Consider the following 23,526-nt stretch of genomic DNA (forward strand, 5'->3'; position numbering starts at 1 on the left):
GCCTGAGTTTACAAAGATTTGGGGGGAAGATTTTATGTGTAAATGCGAGCGGTGTTGGACCCTCTGAAACTGCTGGGAACCAAATCTTGGTCCTCTGCAAGAGCAACTAGTTCTCTTAACAGCTGAGCCATTGCAGCCCAAAGATTTATTTTGTGTGTGCCTGTGCTTGCTTTTGAGTACAAGCACCCTAGGAGGACAATGACGGCAGAGCTCCACCGAGGAGCTTGAGTTACAGGCAGTGGGAGCCACCCAACGAACTGAACCCAATTTTCTGCCAAAGTCCTCTCTCCAGCTCCTGGATGTGAGGTGTTTTTTTTAAGGTACTTATAAATTGAGTTGTAATTTAAAAAAACAAAACAAAAAAAAACCAAAAAAACGAACTTTGATGTGTATGGATATTTTTGCCTGCATGAACATATGCACCACATGCTTGCCAGGTGCCTGAAGAGGCCAAGAGAGGGCATTGGATCCCCCTGGAATTGGAGTGGGTTGTGAGCCCTCATGCGGCTGCTGGGAATCAAACCTGGGTCCTCTGGAGGAACAGCTAGTGCTCTTAACTGCGGTGCCATCTCTCCAGACTGCTTGTTAAGGACCTTCTAAAGTTTTGTTTTGAAGCTGTTTGTGGTGGCTCATGCCTGTAATTCCAGAACTCCAGGACAAGGGAAGAGCACTGCTGAGCTTGAGGCGTCCCTGGGTTAAAAGAAATTTCAAACATACCCTTAAAATGTTATTTGAAAGAAGGGGAGGGTAGCTTATATCTATGACAAAAATCATCCTCCCTTAAATTATGTTTAAAATGTTATAACCTTTTAACATTTTAAAAGTATGTACCATATTCCCTGTATAGCAAAGTAATATCCGAGGAATTCTCACAACTCGTCCATTGTAGTAGTCACTTAGAAGCCATTGAGAATCTTCAGGTTTGTGGACCATGTGATGCTTAATAAAGCTGGGGAATCCTGAGCCCCCAAAGGTTGGGGCTATGAGAAAAAAAAAGAATCCAAAAGCTAGGTTAGTCCGAAATCAAATACACACACAGCAAAGAAACAAAGCCTTGATGTTGAGGTGCCCTGCAGGGAGGACAGTGACCGGTGTGGCTGAGTGATGGCAAAGGAAGGGCAGACTGTAAACAGCATACAAATTTGGTCAGGAGGACATCTAGGTAGGGCCAGCTTGACTGTGTTGAGCAGAGAGCATGAGGGCAGAGTGGCTTCCAAACTGGAATCTAGGTGTGTGTGAATGTGCGTGTGTACACAAGTGAGTGCACTTGTCCTTGAAGCCAGAAGGTGTCAGATGCCCTGCACCTGGAATTACAAGCAGTAACAGACGTGAGTATTGGGAGCCAAACTTGGGTCGGTGGCTCCTAACTGCTGAGCCATCTCTCTGGTTTGGGTTTTTCTTTTATCCTTAGCAATAACTGCTGAGAGCAGGCTGAAAGCTGAAAAGTGACTCCATGCCAGGGAGGCCACCCCTGACAAACGGGCCATGCTATGCTGGCCTGCAAACTCAGACTGAGAACAGCTTGTCTTCACGACATCTGTTGTTGGTTTGTGCCAAACTGGCAATCAGTGTCAGGTAAGTTTAATCCCTCAAAATGTGGGATTAAAGGAGATAACACACAGGACGACAAGGGTGTGATGTACCTCATGCTCTGTGTGTTCAACTGTTGCTGGCTGTGGTTCTCCCCCATGGGTGCACAGGGTTTTCCATGAGTCAGCATTCCTTACCTGGTTATCACATGCTACACAGCTGTGTGGGGCTGGGCTGACTGAGAGCAGGGGCACAGGATGACCCTATGCTACTTGGCATTACCTCAGAAGTAGATGGTCTGATTTGACCTGTGGCAGGACACGGTTCCCAGAGCTGAACAGAGGCTTTTCCTGGTGGTATTGGAAGGCACCCATGTTGGTCCCTACTGCCAGTGTAATGCTGCTTTTGGAGAAAGATTATGTGGCCCCCTAGTGGGGAAATAACCCACACTTTGATTGGTTTTAAGATTTTGTGTGTAATGATTTGCCTATACAGGGTCGGCTGTACTGTGTATACAGTTGCCTGAAAGCCGAAAGATGGCAATATGTCCCCTAAAACAGACAGTTGATAGCTGTCCTGTAGGTGCTGGGAACTGAACCTCTGGAAGAGCAGCCACTGTTAAGCATTTCTCTGAGCCCCCGGGGAAAATGGCTCACCGTACTCATGTCAGTGTGGTGCTCCCTTCCCACATTCCTGAAGGACCATGACACAAACATTCCCGGGCCCTCCCCTGTCCTACTCAGCCAAAGGAAACTTGCCTCATATGGCACACTTCATAGTATGTTTGCAACCTATGCTTGATCAGCAAGCTCTCTAGAGCTGAGCCAAATTCCCAACCCTTTTCACTTTTGAGGCATGGTCTCAGGCAGGCAAGTTAGCCTTCTGAGTAGCTGGGATTACAGGCGTGTACCCCCCAGACCTGGATTCCTGGTGCCAACTCAATGTGACTGGTGCTGACAGGTTTGGACAACACTGGCTCATTCCATAGTTCCTATGGAAACCTGAAGAGAATTTAAAAGACCTTTGCCTCTGGACATAGGTGATGGCAGGAGACCATGCTTGTCTAGGGAAGTTCCTACAGGACTTCCGGCTGTTTTTTTCCTGAACCCCACTGTACAAATGCTTGCTCTACTAGTGCTGCTAGTTAACTCCCAGCAGCAGGCTATGGGCAGATGCTTAGAGCCTGGCCCTGGGGTTCCCTTAGGTTCTCTCTAGTCACTTTTGTCACCTGTACTTTGCATGCCTGTTAGCCTTTTGAGGCCATCTTGGACAGTTTTTATGTGAGTACTACCAGCTCTTTTTCACATCAATCTTTGTCATTTCTATGCTCAGCAGACTGCCTGTTTGTCTTCCCTCCCCCACAGACTACTTCATACGTACACAATAGAATCATATGACACTAAGCCCTTCCTCACACCATGAGCAGTGCCAATAATGAACTGACGTTATCTACTGCATACTGTAATCTTAGGTTATGCACACAGTGGAATTCTATCGTTTCAAGTCTGTTCAAATGGGCTAGTATTAGAAGCGTGGTAAGTACACCATCCCTTCTGGTGTGCACGCCACTCCTAACTTTATGGGAGTTTATGGCCAAAGCTGATGTTTGTAAAGCCCCATGGGAAGAGCAAACGTTGTGGTTGGGCACTTTTGAGTGTCCCATGTCTAGTTGTACCTAGCTGCTGGAGCAGATCCTCAATGGAGCAGCACCCTACTCTAGGTGGTTGTCCTTGTTATGTGAGGGGAGCAGAGCCAGTAGTTGGCAGCTGGGAATAGAACTGGAATGGCGCAGAGATGGCATAGTTGTGGAAGGGAGGAAACCTACTTAAAGCCAGTGAGAGCTGGCAAGATGGCTCATCTGGGAAAGGTGCCTGCTGTGCGAGCCTGGCATCCACATTAAGGTGGACAGAGAGTGGGCCCCACAAAGTTGTCTTTTTACCTCTACATGTTGTAGCACACATGCCCCCTCCAATAAGAATTCTGTCATTTTTAAAAAGCCAATGAAACCCTTTCACCTTCTAAGGTCCCTCAGTAGAGAACAGAAGGGAGTCTCCAGAAGGTGTCTTTTTTTTTTTTTTTTCCTCAGTCTGGTACTGGGAGTCCAACCCAGAGCCAGGCTTGGTAGATGGGTCACCACTAAGCTGCACCCCTGCCCTTCCAAGCTTAGTTGCTGTGTTTTTAAGATGGATTCCAAGTTGCTCAGGGTGACCTTAACCTGTCATTCTGCCTCAGCCTTTTCAGTGCTGCTTCAGTCACCATGCCTGCTCCCTCCCCCCCTCCCCCCAACCAGGCCCCCAGGACAGGGTTTTTCTTTTTGATGAAAGCTCTCATCTTTGTTTTGTTTTTTGTTGTTTTGTTTTTCGAGACAGGGTTTCTCTATTGCTTTGGAGACTATCCTGGCACTCGCTCTGTAGACCAGGCTGGCCTTGAACTCACAGGGATCCGCCTGACTCTGCCTCCCAAGTGCTGGGATTAAAGGCGTGCGCCATCAATGCCCGGCCTCTCATCTTTTTTTTTTTTTTAAGGATTTATTTTTATTATGTATACAGTGTTCTGCCTGCATATATGTCTGCAGGCCAGAAGAGCACACCAGATCTCATTACAGGTGGTTGTGAGCCACCATGTGGTTGCTGGGAATTGAACTCTGGAGCAGCCAGTGCTCTTAACCACTGAACCATCTCTCCAACCCAGGATGGGGTTTTATCTATGTAGTCCTGGCTGTCCTGGAATTCACTCCGTAGATCAGGCTGGCTTCAAACTCTGCCTCCACTGCCTGGTCCTCCTGACTTTTTAAAGATAGGGTCTCATAATGGGACTTGGAATACTTGTGCCTCCTTCCAAGCATTACAGGGATGTGCCATCACCAAGTGCTGACATTACAGGAATGTGCTGTCATACTGAGCTTGAGATATGAAATCAAAAGACCCTTGAACACTGTCACTTTGAAATGATAAGCTCATGGGAACTACGTTCTCAAGGGAGCACTGAGGGGAAAGTGGTGTATACCCAAAATTACTCTTGAAAATTCGGCCACTTGGCAGAAAGCAGCTATTAACAGTGCATATCATGTCATATGTTGGCCAGGGAAGGCTAGCTGCTGCAAATGGTGGTGAGCACTATGCAGACCCCAGAATTCAGGGAACAGCAACTGTTGTGCCTTTAAATGACCTCCTTCCTTTCTCTTCTGCACACACTGAACCACAAAATCAAAGCCCTGAGTCTTATGACCTGATAATGGTCTCCATTTTGGAGGACAATAATGTCCAGATTCAATCAGAAAAATGGAAAGTTGTATTTAATCAAATCTGTTCCTGCTACATTGTGGCATCACGTGATCCGTCTGCATAGCTGTGTCTACAGTTTGGTAGGAATGTAGCCAAGCTTGGCTCACCCACCCTTCCTTATTCTGGGACCAAACTACTGACCTTCACACTATCCTTCCTCTCTCCAGTCCTCTGAGTGGCTGCAGGGAGTGTAATCATTGGCTCTACTTTGGCCTTATTTTCCCTCCCAAGCTATCCTGGGGTTCAAACTGGCACCTGTGGCATGACCTTTTCCATGGCCAGCAGTCTTGGCCCCATCCTTCTTAAACCTGCTAAGTAGATTCTGAAGAACAAATCACCACACTGTGAAAATGAACAAGTTCATGTGTTTATTTAAAGGGTGCGGATACAGGACTATACCCTTCCCCAGTATTTGCCAAAGCCAGGGCAAAGACCAAAACCCCATCTTCAACCTATCCTCCTCCACCTCTGCCCATTTTTTCCTCTACACAAAGACACCACACACTTCAGGGTTTGTTTTGTTGAGACTCACTAGTAGCCCTGGCTGTCCTGGAAATCACTATGTAGACCAGGTGTCTTAGAGGGGGTTGCTATTATGAAGAGACACCATGACCACAGGAACTCCTTTTCCTTAATTAGGGTGGCTAACATTTTCAGAGGTTCAGTCCATTATCATGGTGTGACATGGTGACATGCAGGCAGACACGGTGCTGGAGAAGTAGCCGAGTATCCTACGTCTTGGCATGCAGGTATGCCTCTGGGAGTAGCTTGAGCATGAGATCTCAAAGTCTACCTCCACAGGACCACACTTTCTTATAGTGCCAATCCCTTTTAGGGGCTATTTCCTTTTGAACCATCTCATCAGACTAACCTCCAACTCAGATATACCTGCCTCTGCCTCCCAGTGCTAGGAATACAGGCATAGGCCACTATACCTAGCCAAACACTTAAGGGCTCTTTTCTGTGGAGGACAAAGCCCAAGGCTCATCCTGCAACTACAGAATCAGCTTTGGGAGTCCCCAGGTAAGTCCAAGGTGGCAGCTTTGCTTCACAAGGTATGTGTGAAAGAACCAAGGGTTGTGAATAGTGATGGGTCTGAGGGTTCATAGGCCTGGGAAGGAATAAGAAGTAGATGGGATGGAGCAAGAAGGCATCAAAAATTGATGCCCTGGCTACTGAGCAAGGAGCAGTGAGACTGGAGGGGCAAATGGGAGATAACCCAAGAGAGCCCTGTGTAGGATATATGAAACAGGGATGCAGTCACTGTGTCAGACCTTCCCAACATAAAGCCCCCTAAGGCTACTTCATTAGTATCCTCCTCTGTGTCTGGGAAGAAGGAACTTACGGTCTAAATCTTAAGGCTCTTCCAGAGGCCCTCAGTACTTAGATATTCCAATTTCAGAATAGACCATCACTTTAATGAGACCATGTGCAAATCATTGCAGAATCCCCTTGACCGTGCAGCTCTGCTTCACTGATCTTAAACAGTACACAGAGGTGTAGAAGGGAAGGTTGTGATTTAGTGGGTCTGAGGGAGTGCCCCAGATACAGAATTTCTGGCACGTTCCCAGGTGATGCTGATATTGCAGTTACAGGCTCATACCAGTAGAAGTGAGGAATTGTGAGAGCAACCATCTTGGGCATGCCCAGTGCAGCAGAAGCTCTTAGGGTCTTTGTCTAAGGCCATCAAAGAGACAATTCCTTGATGCCATCACCAGCCACACCCACAAGAAATCATACTTCCCTGTCAACACTTAGACCATCTCCTATTCAACTGCTGATCAGATGTCACTTGACACCTTCTGGCTACTGCTGCCAAACCAGGTAGGAATAATCCAAACCAAGAGCTATGCATATACTAGATTGGGATACCCTCAGACATGTCTTCAGAATTCTTTTAAAGTTAGGAAAATGCACCACTAAACAAGTGTAGGAAAGTTCTTTCCTTGACATCTGGGTGTCTGGAAGTCATAATTGCTAAAACACCACAAAGGTGAGGGGGTATGGAATGACGATGTGGGATCTGGGAGTATTCACTAAGGAGTGTCTTCTCAACTGGCCCCAGCCCATTCTCATCACTGGCCTTGAACCTCCTGTTTTGGCTTTTGAAAAAAGATTTCTAGCTTGGGCATGGTAGCAGATGCCTTTAATCCCAGCACTCAGGAGAAAGGGGCAGGTGGATCTCAGCCTAGTTTACATTGCAAGTTTCAGGCCAGGGCTTCATAGTAAGACTGTCTCAAAAGCAGATTTCTAAGACTTACTTGTATGTTTATGAATGCTTTGCCTGCATCTACGTATTTGCAACACATGCATCACTGATGCCCACCGAAGCCAGAAGAAAGTGCTGGACCCCCTTGATGGAGTTAGGATGGTTGTGAGCCACCATGGGGGTGTTGGGAATTGAATTAAGGTCCTCTGCAAGAGCAGCCAGTGCTCTTAACCTGTAAGCCATCTCTCCAGCCTCAATTTCTTGCATTTTAAGTATATTACAGTTTCTATGAGACCCCCCTCACATCCCAGTATCTTGTACTCTTTCCTACAAACACAATGGCAACATTTTAATGTGGCTCTTACTGAATTACCATTTTAATTTAAGAAGTTTGTCCAAGGTGGCCCAGTGGGTAAAAGCACTCACCACCAAGTCTGCTGACCTGAGTGCAGTCCCCCGGGACATAGGAGAATGAGATAGACTCACACACGTCATTTACATTCACACAAAATAATTTTTAAAATTAAGTTTGCCACCCTGGTGGTTTTTGGTGTTTACAAAATATTCATTTCATCTATTTAACCCTTGGAGAAAAACCTTTCCAGGCTATTTTCTTACCAGATGCTTGAATGGAGGTGATGACACTCAGACGTCACACCTAAGCCTAGGTTCAAACTTCCTGTCACATTTTATTGAGGCACTTCCACCAACTGGGAAGTTATCCTTTTCTTCCCATCTGCCTCACTTCCTGCACCAGACAAATGTAACGGTGGATGAGAAGTCTCCCCTTTCCTTTGTACGCTACATGGAAACTCGCTCCCTAGAAAAATGGAAAGGCAGGAATTCTGAAGCCACACTCTTTTAAGAGCCTTCCATCCCAGGTAAAGCAATGAATGGGCATGACTAACTGCAGTGTCCTTCCTGGGGGGCCCAAACTGTTCTACCGCAGTCACTTATCCCCCTCCACTTGTAGGTGCCCACCTGAGAGATTAATTACAAAAAGGCTTTCCAAAGCTAGCAGATTCCTCTTGGCTTGAGATGTCCCTCTAACATTTTCTCTCTTGTCCTGAAAGGAGTAAGAAGGTTCCATGTCAGCATCTCAGAGGCCCACTCCTTTCCCAGGTAAAGCCCCAAGGTTATAAGTAGCTATCAAAGAAAAAGATCTTTTGGAGAATGAAATATATAAATGATCAGCAACTATGTTCTGTTTGCCAAAGATGGGCCATCACTATTAAAGGCCCCATAATCAGTAATTTTAAAAACAAATTTCTAATCTTTATAATTTATGTTTAGTACTCCAGGGTTAGCTTGCACTTGTTAACTCAATGTAGCAACAGGGCAAAGGCACACATAACAAAGTACTGTTAAAGGATTTATTGCAGTAATACAATAAAAGTTTAGAAAACGTGTGTGACTTACCCTGACTTGGAAGTCTCAGAAGCAGCAGCGAGGGGACTGTGACACTGCAGCCCTTTCCCAAAGCATACCCGAATCCTCGCCCAATGCTGTCCACCACACCATGGTGACTTACTCTCCAGTAAGTTACACTCTTGGTTCTCTTCAATTACATGTGTCTTTTATGATTCTGCTTAAAGCAGCCTATGTGGTGCCTCTGAGTTTCTATTAGTATTACCTTGCTTCAATAAACCATTTTAAAATGGAAAACATGACCAACTTCTATGGCTTTTGGTTTAAAAAAATACCAGCTTCATCTTTTCATAAAGCTGTTTACATATGGTTCTGGCACCTACAACAAAGGTTTTATTGAGCAGCAAAGAGTACGGGGAAACAGTGGTTGAAATGTGTATTTAAGACTATTCACAACACGTGGATCCAGTGCAACACAATGAAACTCAAAGCATTTCTGCAGCCTAGGGCCATCATTTACTGTGACGTAAAGTGACAAAAGTGCCTCTATTTGATACTAGAAACAAAATAACCCATCAACCCTACACTTCCTGCATCTGTTCTGTTAACTGCTGTAGACACGAGTTGTGACCTCTGCACTCTTTCTGTAGCTTCAGCTCAAGCTCATGTTTTTTTCCAGCTGGTTCTGTTCATTCCACCAGACATAGCTACAAATTCTAGAACTAGAGGGCAAAATGCAAGCCCAACAGTTACGAAGCTGAGTGGAACAGATTCCAGCCAAATGAACACCTTCAAGAGGGAAGCTGTCTCCTCCCGAGGTGGAGGATATAGAGTTAGGGACCATGTGGCTCCTGCATAGGAGTGAAGTCCTTTCTGCAAGTCTACCAACAGAAGAAGCTCTATAGCACCTCAGTCTGCAAAGTACCAACTCTAACATCAGGGACCAGAAGCTAGGGCTGGGCAAACTGCTGAAGGACTTGCCCGAGGTACCATCACACCAGCCACGCTAGGAAGGTGTGGGAGGCCGCTTTTTCACAGGATTTCTGTGATCTGTTACATAAGACTTCATTTCATTCTCTTTTGAAGTTATTAAAAATAAAAAAAAACCTACTTACTAGCTTGAACATAATACAGTTGCAAGATTGTCCTTGAGCATTTCCTGGGACAGCTGCACAAGGTGCTGCCTCTGGAGCCTCGGAGACCCGAGAAACAAGCAGGAGGGGCTTCCTGCTTGTAACTACTAGTTAACACCCACCTCTAAGAAACTGGACAGCAAGAGAATGACCACTTAATCAAGTGTTCAAACTGTGCCCAGGCAGCATTTAGCTCATGTAGGGAATGACAAAGGGGAAAAGTCCCACTTTAAAATGAGTCCAGTACAGTAACTCCAATGACTTACACAAAAATGAACTTATTTCCCCTCAGAGTACAAGAAAACTGTTTAGACATCTTTATACATCGAAGCTAGGATTCCCCCCATTCATGGGTGTGGGTCTGTAGAATAAAGACCGTGGTTTCTTTGGTGTGTGGTAGAAAATCAGGAATGTGATTTATGGTGACAGCAATAAGCTTTTAACCTCCTTCCCTCCCCCATAAGACCAAAGCTGTGGCTGGCAAGTCTCTTAAAAAGATGACAAAAACAAGCTCAGCTTTTGTTTTTCATTCCTCACCACCAAGAAACACTTCCTTGTGATCTGACAAAATCTAGAACTTGTGTCGGAAAGACTCTCGCATCCCAGCAATCAGCACACTGTGGGTGTAAGGGGTAGGACCGGGGGTCCAGGAGGCCACAAGCTCAGGCTGGCAAAGATCCTGAGCATGTCAATCACCATCACAGGCTACCAACAGGCACATGTGCTGTCCTAATGCTAGGTTAGCCCCTCTGGTAACTACAGACAAAGTTATTAGAGTGCAGTGGGAAAGATTTCATGTTCTGTTGTACACTTATTAGCGGTGTCCAGTGTACGCTTTGAACCAGGAGGTCACCGAGGCTGCAGCGGAGGAGATCATCCCACCAGCACTGCTGCTGGCTATGGGTGGGGATGCCTGGGTGCTCTGGCTCTGGGAGACTTCCACTGGCTGGGATGGGATGTCACAGAATCGGGGACTCGGCAGGTTCTCCCAGTCTGTGCCCAGGTCAGTCTCCTCATCGCTCACACGCTCATCTCCACTCTCATCTGATTCTCCAGCAACTCCCGGGTCTACAAATTCCATGGACTCCTCAAGGTCTGCTCGCACTTCAAAGGGTCCTGACCTGTGTGCACACAGAGGGGCTTCGTAAGCACCATCTTCCCACCCCAAAATCATTTGAATTGGGCATTAATACATTCATTTAAGTTTTTTTTTTTCTTGAGTCCTTTGATTTTCCCTTACTGACTGAAAGACTGACCTACTCCAGATTTGATTTGCTCTCTATTAGAGATGATACAAACCTATCTACTATTTGTCTTTGTTTAAGATACAGGGCCTTTCTTACCACAGTCAGTTAGTTCCTACATAGGAATGTGTGCAGCTCCTTTCATTTACAGATTTTTGAGGTATGGCTTAGTTAAAATTTATCTCCCTACCTATAAGTTGTCTTTTCTCTTCGGTCTTTTATGTATCATTTTAAAACAGGACCTTTTATTTCTGGTACTTGTTTTTGTATACAAAATATGACAGAAAACCAACTTCTTCCTCACTTGAATTCCAACTAGCCTAACACTATTAACTATGATCATCTAATTTAGCAGCAACTGGAACAGTCCTACAGGCACACGATTGGCTTCAAGACTCCTCGGTTCTTAATGGCTAACGGCATCTTAATGGTGGAGGAGTAGTATTTGAGACAAGATCTTACTACATAGCCCCAGGCTGGCCTCAAAGTCACAGGCCTTCTACTTCAGTTTCCCAAATACTGAGATTAAACAATCATTTTATTTTTTGTTTATATTACTGGGGGGTGGGCATGCCATAGCAAGCATGTGGAAGTCATGGTACAATTTGCAGGAATCATTTCTGTCCTTCCACCATGTGGGGCAGAGAAATCTAAGTCAGGTAAAGTACCTTTACCCCTTTACCTACCTAGCTATCTCACTGCCCCACCCTCCCCCCAAAACACCTTTTTAAACATTAACTTTAGGGCGTTGGTGGTGCACGCCTTTAATCCCAGCACTCAGGAGGCAGGTGGATCTCTGTGAGTTCAAGACCAGCCTGGTTTACAAGAGCTAGTTCCAGGACAGCCTCCAAAACCACAGAGAAACCCTGTCTCGAAAACCCCAAAAGTGCACCAAATAAAACCTCACCTCTTTCTTTCCACATAAACTTAAGAGTTAAAAATACAATGAGTCAAAAATGCAAATGTTTTAAGTACTGCACATGCTAGGCTCATGCTTTACTGTAACTCAGCATACATTTGCCCCTTTTAAGAAAAGACCTTACTTACTAAGCTGCTCAAGCTGTAGTCCTCTTCCTCAGTTCCTGAGTGGCAGAATTGCAGGCATCTGCCACCTCAGCCAGCTAAAAACCTCTGATACACCACAGTAACAAACACCAACATTTAGTGTAGTTTTACTTAAACACACTCAAGAGTGCTTACAGTTTGAGCAAAATCACCTAATAAAAGCCCATTTTCCAAAGTGTAGACACACCAGCTATGCCCCCTCTCTACAAAAACACATGCACCTACTCATGAGAGCAAGGACAATGGGTCAGAGCATAGAGCAGGTACAAAGATGAGCCTTGTCTAGTTCCTGCTCTTGTGGGCTTAGCAACTGAAGTTGTCCAGAGCAGACCGTAGAGCAGGGCAGTGCAGACCATGGAGCAGGGTGGGGTTCGTTGTTACTGATTGTGGTTTGAAGCAGATGACTTTCAAGCCAGCTCACTCTATGAACTTCCACTACTTTTAACAAACAGTGACCACATTAACTTGGTAATGAAAAGAAATCCCATACGCACAGGATATGCAAGCACAAAGGAAAGCACAGAAGAGACAGCACAGCTGCCAAGGGAAAGTTAGAAAAGAAATAAGCGAGGTTTAAGAGAAGCACAAGGTGGCAGCCAGGGCATGGAGTCTGCTCTGTTACATGTCACATGCTAAATGTACGCCTGCAAAAGGAAGAAGACCACACATGTTCAACTGTTTCCTTCTGCACATTACTACTGTACATCTTTTTTCCTTGCCAGAGAATTTGGAACTTGGAGAACACTAGATACTATCTATGTCAGAGTGTGCCCTGGGTCTACTTAAAAGCAGCCACATAAAAAATAAAAATGCTTAGAGAAAAGCCATACATACAACTCACCTGCCTAGGTGCTCGGAGTGTGGGCTGACCAAGGTCATTAGGTTCCTGAGTGTATGCAGTGGTTGTAACTGATCTAAATTCACATGCTAGAAAAAGCAAAGGCTTGATTAATACTTTCAAACACACAGAAAATTAAAAATGAGTTCAAAGCACAGGGCTCGTACCTGAGAGGAACACAGGTAAAGGATGTTTGCATTCAGCCTCCTCACTGCACGAGTCAGTTTCTGTTTGCTGAGGTTTTCCCCACAGAACTCACTGTAAGACAAGGGTATGACTTCTTAGATTATTCTCCAAGGAAGGTCTATGTTAAAACACTCCTGCTGAAGGGTATATTTTAACTACAGTTCAGCACCAGCCCAGCACATTCTTCCTCCTTAGTAAACTGCCTGGAGCAGACACTTCCTAAGTACTGAGCAACTGCCCTGAAGCAGAGCAAATGCATATCCCTGGGTGACTGAGCAGCTCTGTCTCAGGAGCTCATGCCACACAAGCAGGAGTGCTGTGGAAGTGATCTGTGTGGGAGCACATTTTATGAAGCATCAGCAGGGTATGGGTAAGGGAAAACGCAACCACCACTTACTGTGTGCAGAATGACAGCTGGAAATTACTAGGGCTCCATGGGGCATATATGTGTTCCTCTTCATCTCTACTGCCTCCCGCCTCCCAGAACGCTGCGCCTTCTATACCTGCAGCTTTCTTCCTTAGGAACAATCCATGGCTTGTTCCCTCCCTCCTTCAGGCCCTGAGCTAGGGGTATAGTTCAGAGGAAAACCACTTGCCCATCTGGGTTCAATTCCCCAGTACATTAAAAAACAAAAAACAAAAAACAACCCCAAACAAACAAACAAACAAACAAAAGAATGAAAAAAGTAACACACACCCTCCTGGCCATAATAATCTCCACAGGCACTTATCACCCTCATAGATTCTGGCTGTTAATTACTTGAGCACATGCCTAAAAGCTCAGCAACCAGAATACTGAGGCAGGAGCAGCCTCCAGGCCACACCAACCTGGGCCATATGATGAGGCCTTGCTTTAAAAAAATAAAAAAGCAAATCCCTTAAGTATAGCCTACTACTGTCTAGTGGTAAAAGGTTTGTATTTGCCAGAAATGTAGGATAACTGGAGGATGGAGCTAGGATAGACTGTGTCTTTAAAAATTTAAACATGACTCTGGGCAGTGGTGGCACATGCCTTACTGAAGACAGAGGCAGGTGGATCTCTGTAAGTTTAAGACCAGCCTGGTCTACAAAGTGAGTTCCAGGACATCCAGAGCTGTTACACAGAGAAACACAGTCTCAAAAAACAAAAAAGAAAAAAAAAATTTAAACATGAGGCTAGGTGGTGGTGGCACACCTGTTTAATCCCTGCACTTGGAGGCAGAGGCAGGCAAGTGTGAGTTTGAAACCAGCCTGGTCTATAGAGTAAGTTCCAGGATAGCCAGGACCACACAGAGAAACCCTGTCAGGAAAAAAAACCGAAAACAGAAATAAAATAAAATAATAGTAATAATGTATACATGAGGTGTTCCTAAGAATGAAGCAACCCTCCCCACCCCATCACAATTCACTCAGCTCAGTGCACAGGACCTAAAGCATCCTTCCTGCATCCTCTGGTACTTCCCTTGGTTATCTCCCCTAGAACCAGATGGGTTCTCCATGGTCTACTGAGATTTCATACACAACTGTAACACAATGAAACTGGCGACATCTTCTGAAAACAATGCTAGTATTTCTGTCACACTTTCCCTTAGCTAGTGTAAGGGCATATCAGTGACATGAGAAACTGATGATGGAGACAGTAGGTACTTGCCTGTTGCACAGCTTTTTGGGCAGATTGACATCGAGTATGTGCGAGACAATGCTGACCAGCTGAGTGGCGTAACACAGTGCGGCGCTGATAGTATAGGCAGGGTTGTTATGCTCCATGTCTGAGAAGGCACAAAAGTCATACAAAGTACCTCTGCATCAGTACAAATATCAAGGAACTGAGATTTTTCACTTGCAGTTTTATAGTTACATTACTGATGCTAGCTTTCACTCTTACTTCATAGTGCATGGTCAGACACAAACAGTCCTAAATTTGCCAAGCATAAATGGAATTAAGGTCTAGATTGAATGGGCCTGGCAATGTATCATCTAACAATTAGTGACCAAATTATCCCGTTGTGGTAACTCCTATCTGCTAATGCCAACAATGTGAGGAAGGAGAATCAGTCTGAAGCCATTCTGAGCTACATGAGACCCTTTCTTAAAAACCAAGGGGGTGGAGGATAAGGACTCGGGAGAGGTGGCTCAGCAGTTAAGAGTGCTCGCTGCTTTTCCAGAAGACCTGAGTTCAGTTTCCAGCACCAGTGTTGAGTGGCTAACAATTGTATGTAACTCCACCTCCAGGGTGACCCAAAACCCTCTTCTGGCCTCTACACTCATGTACATATATTCACACAGACATACAGGTACACTTAGTTAAAAATAAATCTTTAAAACAGACAAGGGCTAGGCTTTAGCCTATGATCGGGCATTTGCTTGCCTAACATGCAAAGTCCCTGGGCTTGATCTCCAGTAATGTCCAACTCAAATGTCACCTCCTCAGAAAGGTCTTTCCTTTTGTTGTTGTTAATTGTTTTTCAAGACAGGGTTTGTCTGTATAGCTCTGGCTGTCTTGGAGCTCAGTTTTGTAGAGTAGGCTGGCCTCGAAACCAAAGATCCACCTCCCTCTGCCACCTGAGTCATGAGATTAAAGGTGTGCTTGTCCCTTCCATTGTACCTTTGCCCTACCCCAAAATCTACTGGCTGTTCTCTTAGCACCCACTCTGGTTATGGTCCCTTCACCATTTCTTTACAGCCTGGGATGGTTAGTTTTAATAAGCAACTTAATACACATAGAGTCTCTGGTAATGTCCAACTCAAAATATATGCTCAATGACTAAATGGGCCACTCTTCTCCACACAAGACAAACTGTAGGGGCATTTCAACTTCCATTTAGTACTTCAATAGTCCAAAGCTATCTATAAAGCCAAAATACAAAAGGCAAGACACACTTCTATAAATAGGAGCTTTCTCCCTTTGCTCTTCCCTCCCTTCCTTCATACCTAAAGAGAGAAGGTCTGGCTATATAGTCCAAGCTGGCCTTGAACTCTAGGACAATCCTCATCACTCAGCCTTCCAAATGTTAGGAAACAAAAAACAAAAACAAAAAACAGCCAGGCATTGGTGGGCCCATCTTTAATCCCAGCACTTGGAAGGCAGAGGCAGGTGGATCTCTGTGAGTTCGGGCCAGACTGGTCCCCAGGGCGAGTGCCAGGATAGGCTCCAAAGCTACACAGAGAAACCCTGTCTCGAAAAACCAACCAACCAAACAAACAAACAAAAAACCCCCCACACTGCATGATTTCACTCCTGAGTTGTCTAGGATAGACCATCTATTGCTAGAATGCACACTGGCTACCTAGAGCTGGGGAAGAGGGCAGGGAATGTATGGCACCTGCAGGGCGTGTGGCTTTCATCTGGGATGAGGAGAATGCTTTACAACTACACAGTTCATGCCAGCAGCATGCTGTACATGCACCACACCAACTGTGCACTGAGCACTGTTCACAAAATACAAACACATTTCCAAAGAATATTCTGCTTCTCACCAGGCCCTTGGGTTGTTTTCTTCTCTTCTACCCAATTGTAGTAGGCAGAGTAGTCCCCGTTGTTTGGGAGGCTAATCCAAGGGCCTGTAATGCTAATGCTGGTGTCACCATTGTGGTCATCACAGACCCATCTTCCGGAGAGGTAAGTTGTCCTCCGGGCCTCAGCAAGTTTGCTCACCATGCTGGAGGTCATGGCACTGTCACTCTCTGAAGACATGTCTGCAGGATCTCTGCAAACAAACAAGGAAGATTACAGAGGAAACTCCAAAGCCACCCAAGTTTTTAAAATAGCAACAGTGTACATCTAACAAATGTTAAAAAAAAAGGGTCACTCGCTGGCACAAGCATAGAAGGCAAGGCTTTCCTCATGTCTTGTCCAGACATACAAACCTGTACACAGTCATGAGACAAACAAGTGTCACTCATGCAAATGAAGACCACATCACTACATGGTACAGTATCATGGACTACGTGGTCTTGCTGACTGAAAGTCATCATGTGCCACATGACTACATGTGCACATGTTTTCTTGACAAAAAATTTCAACCTTATGGAAAGGTTGAAAGATTTTTCAAGTTTTACCAAAATTGCCAATTCTGGAAAATGTAATGATCAATATAAGAAGTCTAAATTCAGTCCTCATAATGAAAAACAAACAAAACACAACAAGGAAGGAATTAGTCTATCTTTTTGTTTGTTTTTTGAGACAGGGTCTCATGTATCCCAGGCTGGCCTTGAATTTGCTATGTCACAAAGGATGGTCTTAAACTCCTAAAGTTATCGGAATGTGCTGTTACACCCAGCTATTGTGGTATAGAAATCAGGTCATTTACACTACGGTGCTACTCTGTAGTTGTAAGCACCCTGTTAAGATCCTCTTCTGCAGTCCAGGATACAAACACAGAATCATGCCTTGTGCTCAGGTGCCCGCTGATCCATCAGGATGGAATGCAGGCAACAAGGCTTCCTTCTGTTCTACCAGCTTCTTAGTTATCTTTATGTAAATGTTTAGCAATTTAACTTTTCTCCACTGACCCAAAATGCTTACCAACTAGCATTTAGAGTTTGTATCAGGACTTTCTATCAGCACTGAAGGATTGAATCTAGGGCCTCTTGCTTGCTGCCCAAGGGCTCTACCACTGTGCTATGTCCCTGAAACAGGGTCTCCTTAAGTTGCCCAGGCTAGCCTTAATAATGTGCAGTCTACCCATGTAAACCTCCCAAATACCTGGGATCACACAGGTCTATGCCATCAGGCACAGTTGTATCACCTCCTATTAGACACAAATTACTTGGCAAGATCGGGGAAGAAATGAGTTTTCAAACTTGAAGGAAAACTCGGATCTTTAAGTTTTTAGGAAGCCAAATCTGGAAACACACCAATGTCTAGACTGAGGGAGACACAAGAAAGAATGGTTACTAGTCACCACTGTCAGTCCAGGCAGAGCAGGAGAGCCAGGAGAAACAAGGGCCCTCACTCAAGTGGCCTGAGGGTTAGAGAGCACATGAGCTTCTGGTGGTGGTTTCCATACCCGCCAATCGGCATCTATATCTACAGAATACTGAGGTGAAGGCTAGAGTGTACACCCTCAGCTACAGAATACTGAGATGGAGGGGGCTAGAGTGTGCCCCCTCATCTACAGAATACTGAGATGGGGGGTTAGAGTGTTCACTCTGGTCTCTAACCCTCCCCTCCTTTTTGAGTGCTGGATAAAAAACATACTAGGGGCTCCTGCTGGACAAGAGCTGAACTACAGCTCACCCATCTTGTTAAGTTGAGACAGGATCAGTTAAGTTGCCCAGACTAGCATTCAACTTGCAATCCTCCTGACTCACCATAAAAGTGACTAGGCTTACAGACTTCATCCACTAGGCCCTGGGGAACTTTGTCAAAAGCTCTCCAGATGACTGTGATAAATGGTGAGGTGGGGAACCACTGTCATCTGTTTCCTGAGAGACCCTATGCACTAAAATCACGGTGCTGTCTCAGAAGAACAGAATAAAGGCCCATCACCAGGAAAGGCTAAGTCAGCACCTAAGTCTAGGCACTAGATGTGTTCTTATATACAAGTTTACACTCTACAGGTGATTTTCAATCTTCAGTTAACAGACAAGGAAATCGGGTTTATGGGTTCAAGAGTGCTTCTCACACATAACTAGTAAGTAGCCTGGCTGGTACTGTGATGACTTGGCCCAACAGATGGCCTTCCAGCAGGAGTGTGAGTCAGCATGTAACCTAGAAGCCTGGTGACAGAACACAGGCTGCCCCACCCCTTGCCCTGGCTGCCTCCCTGGCTTTACTGTTTGTTGAGGAAGTTAATAATCAAATTTCATTACCAGGAAAACAAGGACCCTAGGATGAGGCCCAATAAATTAAGTGCTGACATACTGGATGGAAAAAAGTTCTTAGAACCTGGTCATGCATGCCAAAGCCTTCTTACTGACCTCACAGAAGTCTTCACTTCGTCCATTGGGAAGATGACAGAGGTGAGCTCTAAGATGTGGGACCTTCGCAGTCTTGCCAGCCGCTCATAGTGACTCCTCAAGTCAACAGTTTTCTTCTCCACCAGGTCCCCAAGCTTGCGGTTATGCCGCTGAATCTTCTCCTTTTTATCCTGGTGCCGCTGTGCTCGGCTGTAAAGCTTTTGGTTCTTTTCCTTGTTTTTGAGGAGGCCTTCAGAATCTAACAATAAATCACATCCCTCCATGAGCCTCTCCCACCACACAGCACTGCTCCCCTTCTCACTCTACACTCAGGGTAAAGCCTCAAGAAAAACAGTCTGAGGCTTGCTAGGGTCACGGTTAAGCTTCATTTGAGTCAAAACACAAACCAAACTCTAAGACAAAACATCTAAGAACCACATTCTCAAGTTCAAAACCAAGCTCAGGGCCTTCCAGGAACACTACCTCTGGACACATGTGAGGCCAAGTTCTCTATATCACCATTAACTATCACGTGTGTGATGCCTCAGCAATCACCTTACAGTGATTCCATTAGATAGTCTACAATCTATTTATGCCTTCCCACCCTCACTGTTGTTTCTAATTAACTCTCATTTAAATGTTGCCCATCTCCAGGGTGGCTCAACTCCAACCTATCTGCCTCCTCTCTTTCTCACTCAAAGGTTGGGGGGGGGTGGATGGTGATGGTGTGTGTGTGTTCCTCTTGCCTCAGCCTGCTGAATGGTAAGATTACAGGTATGCGTCACCATGGCCCTTGCACAATCTTTATAAACTACAGCCAATGCCTGACAGTTCTCAAACACAAGTCACATTTTTAACCTCCAAACTGGCACAGCCACAGTTCCCTTTTACCCTATGTTCACTGCCTCCATCCTTCAGATCCTCTTAATGGTAACGACTGGATGGATGAATACTGAAGTAGTTACCATCCTGCAAACACGCATCTCCCCACACTGTCCTTCAAAACACTATCTATCTGGGACTGTGCCTTATTTGCTCTTTCTCTCCCGTTCTCTACTATTTTTTATTATTAGTTTTCCATTATTTCCATTATTTTTCTCATTAGCAAGGCTCTGCCCATAAATGCTCCCTAGACCTGTTTCTCACAGTCTGGATTCTGACTTCTAAAGCATCTGACAGCTCCTAGTTCTTCACACTAGGGTCCACCAATGCCTGTAACACGCACTCCTCGACACCTGCGGACACAAGCCAATCCTCTCTCAGGATTCAAATTTGTGGTTTAGCTCAGGCATGAACTTCCTTAGTTTTCCATCTCCTCTCAGAAACCTTTTTCAGCTGGGCGATGGTGGTGCATGCCTTTAATCCTAGCACTTAGGAAGCAGAGGCAGACGGATCTCTGTGAATTTGAGGCCAGTCTGATCTATAGAGCGAAGAACACCTCTTTCCATGGTAAAAGATTCTGGGACTTAGTCCCACACAAGCTTACTTTTACTTTTCATTCCCTCATGCCCGTGATTTCTACTGTTCCTTGAAGTACTCACAAGAACCTGTCTAGCCATGGTCCTGAGCCAGACACTTTTTGTGGACAGTTTAAACTCAGTACCTTCTCCCAGCACAAGTGACAGGATGTTCAGGCACCCCATCTGCAGCTGGTGCTGATGTAACTCAGGGCTCCCTCATCTCCCCCTGGTGTCTCCCCTCAAACATCAAAGCACTCAATACTATTTCTAATCAACTCTACAGCCAGATCAAGCCCACCTTCAAGTGCACATAACCAGCTCTCCTGGCCATGTGGTTCAATGTATCTGGATCATACTGCACTATGAACCCTTAAATCAAAGGCTTTGCAGAACTAATCTACCAGTCTCTACAGTTTCCAGTCTGTGCCCTTTAATGGACACATGGAGTATTTCAACAACACAGCATAAAGAGAAAGACTACTGGGTAACAATCTCTTCATCTGTGAGCTTGGGTTCACAAATCACTTCTAGAATTTGTGAACTCCTTTAAAACAGCTTGCAAGACTGCACAGGCTCTAGAAGGCAGGCACTAAGACTGTAGCCTCTGTCTATCAAGCAACAATTTTCAACTCAGGCGGCCATCAGAGGTACCCACAGCAACCCAAAGTGATGTCTGTGGATTGGAGCTGACAACAGTATGGAAACCTACTGTAAGTGTATACAAACTTTTCTCAACAGAGCAATAAGTAAGCCTAGGGTGGACCCTAGACTTCTCTGCTCCTGGATTAACAAATGGTCATGAGGTCACACTCAAAATATGCTACAATCCACTGCTTTATGACATGCTTTTAGTTTAGAAACCTATTAGAATGAGATGATTAAAATTCTATGCATGCACATGATGCATGCACTATGCAACATCAGAAGGTTGGGACACCCACCAAGCATCACGAGAGGTTGTTGGGGGAAATGGCAAGTCAATGTTAAGTAACTACTTCTGGTGCTGCTGAACCAAACATCTGAAGGATGCAAGCAAAAGTCAGGGTCCCTTCTCCCTGAAGACCCACATCTATAAATCATGCTGCCTTGCTGCTCTAGCTTTCCAGCCCATCCAACATCATACAAGTACTTCATGAGAATAAGGACCTTCCAAGGGAGCTCTGATACCATCACATACCACTATAAAGTAATCTAAATGAGAAGGGATTCATAGACATGATGGGGACTAGTTATAGTGGTTTGAATGTGAATGGCTCCACAGGCTCATTATGCTTAAATATTTGGTCTCCAATTGGTTGAAAAGTTTAGGAAGGATTAGGAGGTGTGGCTCAGGGGGTTGGGTTTGAGGTTTAAAAAGCTTCCTGCCATTCCCACCAAACTCTCTGCTTCCTGCTTATGGTTTGAAAAGTGAGCTCAGCTGTTCCTGCAACCACACCAATTAAATGTCTTTCATAAGCTGCCTTGATACGGTGTTTTATCAAGCAACAAAAAAGTAAGACACTAATCTTGAGGATATAAAATTTAACAGCCACCTATGATAACATCAAAAGCATTTATCTATAATGTGAAAGCAGTAGAAACTTTATATACATGAATTCACCAAGGGGCAAATGCCATGGTTTCATGTTTCTGCATGAGTACTGAATGTTAAAGTGAGACCCAAGGCAGACTCTGCCCATCCTGTCCACTACTGCAGAACAGCAAATGTGCCCCAGTATCTAGTTTTTACGGTGTTGGTTGGTGATCAAGCCAAGAGCTGAAGACATGCATAGAACTAAGTGAACTACATTCTCAACCCTTCCTTTAGACTGAGACAGTTATAGAAGACCTCTGCAAAAATCCCCTAGGCAAACGTCACACTGAGAAAAGCAAGCAAGCAAAGGCTCTGCTTCCCTGAGAGACTCTGAAATATGAGGTTGTGCATGGACACTCAGGATGAGGAGAGAGGAGGAAAAGGAATTTCAGGCCAACCTGGGCTACAGAGCAACACCCTTTCTCAATTAAGAAAGAAATCCGAAGAATGAAATGCTCTAAAACCCAACCTTTTTTTTTTTTTTCCCCTTTTTAAGAAAGGGTCTCACTATGCCCTAGAACTTGATGTATAAACCAGGCTGGCCTCAGACTCAAGAGACCCATCTGCCTGCCAGAGTGCTGGGGTTAAAGGTGGATGTCACCATACTCAGCCTTAAAATCCAGAACATTTTGAGTGCTAACAAGATGCTACAATTTTAATTCTACACTTGACTTGTTAATATGCAGGCATACTAAAAATACTCTATGAAATTACCTCCAGGGTACATGTATAAGGTATATATAAAACACAAACGAATTTCACGTTTAGAGGGCCCCAATACCACAATATATCATTTTACATCATTTTACATACACACACTTCCAAAATTCAAAGAAATCTGAAATCCAAAATATTTGTAGTTTAAAAGTATTTCAAACTAGGGATTTGATGTTTTGAACCCATAGTAAACTCTTCAAAGTCACTGATAGCCTGTGATGGTCAATACTGCCAACTTGACAGGACCAAGTATCACAGGACACAAACCTCTGGGCATGTTTGTTAGGAATTTCTAGGCTTAGTTAACTAAGTTGGGGAGACCCACCTTGAGTGTGGGCAGCACACTTTCTCGGGTTGGTTCCCAAAATGAACAAAGAGCATTGAGGTATATGCACTTATCTCTCCTCCTCCAGACTGGAAGCCTTGTGCCCTGCCCTGCTGCCTCAGGCTCCTTCTGCCATGACTTCCCTCCAGGATGGACTGTAACCTTCAACTGTGAGCTAAATAAACCCCTCCTTCTTTAAAGGGTTTATTTTGTGAGAACAATAAGAAAATTAACCAATTCCTGTCTGACCCTGCCTCTCTCACCATCCCTTTAGCTCATTAACTCCATGAAACTCACTCAGGCCTCTCACTGGGGCTGCAGGGAGGGGAAATTACTTACTTTTCTTCATTTCTTCATTTCCTTTACATATTGTTTGTTTCAGCTGCTCAATCCTCATCTTGCACGACATTATTTTCCATCTCTTAAAACACAAATGTCACAAATGTCAGTCTCATGAGATTATCTACCAGGAATTACTGCTTATTTTCAGGTCTACCTTAGGAGACAGTGAAGAAAAATCTATATCATAACTGCATTTGTTATAAACAAGGAAGAAATTCATTCAATTCTTTCCCATGGGTTAGAGCACAGAGGGAAATTTTCTGAACTTTCCCTACCAAGTACATAGCTATCTACCAGCCTGGCTAAGCTGGTGTGGTAGTATGGAACTAGAATCCTAAAGTTGGGAGGTGGGGACACAAGGTTCAGGATTTA

At 44.8% G+C, this 23,526-nt stretch overlaps 1 protein-coding gene across 2 annotated transcripts in view; it reads right to left on the minus strand.

The window, feature by feature from the left end:
* Positions 1 to 5,165: 5,165 nt before the first annotated feature.
* The window catches only part of Atg14 (autophagy related 14), a 40,797-nt gene continuing 22,436 nt past the window's right edge, over positions 5,166 to 23,526 (minus strand). The window contains exons 4-11 of one of the 2 annotated variants that reach the window (XR_004772356.1): positions 23,152 to 23,233; positions 18,759 to 18,996; positions 16,314 to 16,543; positions 14,488 to 14,605; positions 12,839 to 12,929; positions 12,675 to 12,760; positions 8,005 to 10,645; positions 5,166 to 7,843 (exon numbers count right to left, since the gene is read on the minus strand). Coding sequence is in view for 1 of the 2 variants with exons in the window: in XM_027386553.2 (XP_027242354.1) it covers positions 10,339 to 10,645; positions 12,675 to 12,760; positions 12,839 to 12,929; positions 14,488 to 14,605; positions 16,314 to 16,543; positions 18,759 to 18,996; positions 23,152 to 23,233 (1,152 nt within the window). In the remaining variant the exon portion in view is untranslated. Of the gene's footprint in view, positions 10,646 to 12,674; positions 12,761 to 12,838; positions 12,930 to 14,487; positions 14,606 to 16,313; positions 16,544 to 18,758; positions 18,997 to 23,151; positions 23,234 to 23,526 lie in introns of both variants that reach the window. The other variant, XM_027386553.2, reaches the window with a different exon arrangement.

The sequence above is a fragment of the Cricetulus griseus genome (assembly GCF_003668045.3).
Source record: "Cricetulus griseus strain 17A/GY chromosome 1 unlocalized genomic scaffold, alternate assembly CriGri-PICRH-1.0 chr1_1, whole genome shotgun sequence".
NCBI classification, from domain to species: Eukaryota; Metazoa; Chordata; class Mammalia; order Rodentia; family Cricetidae; genus Cricetulus; species Cricetulus griseus.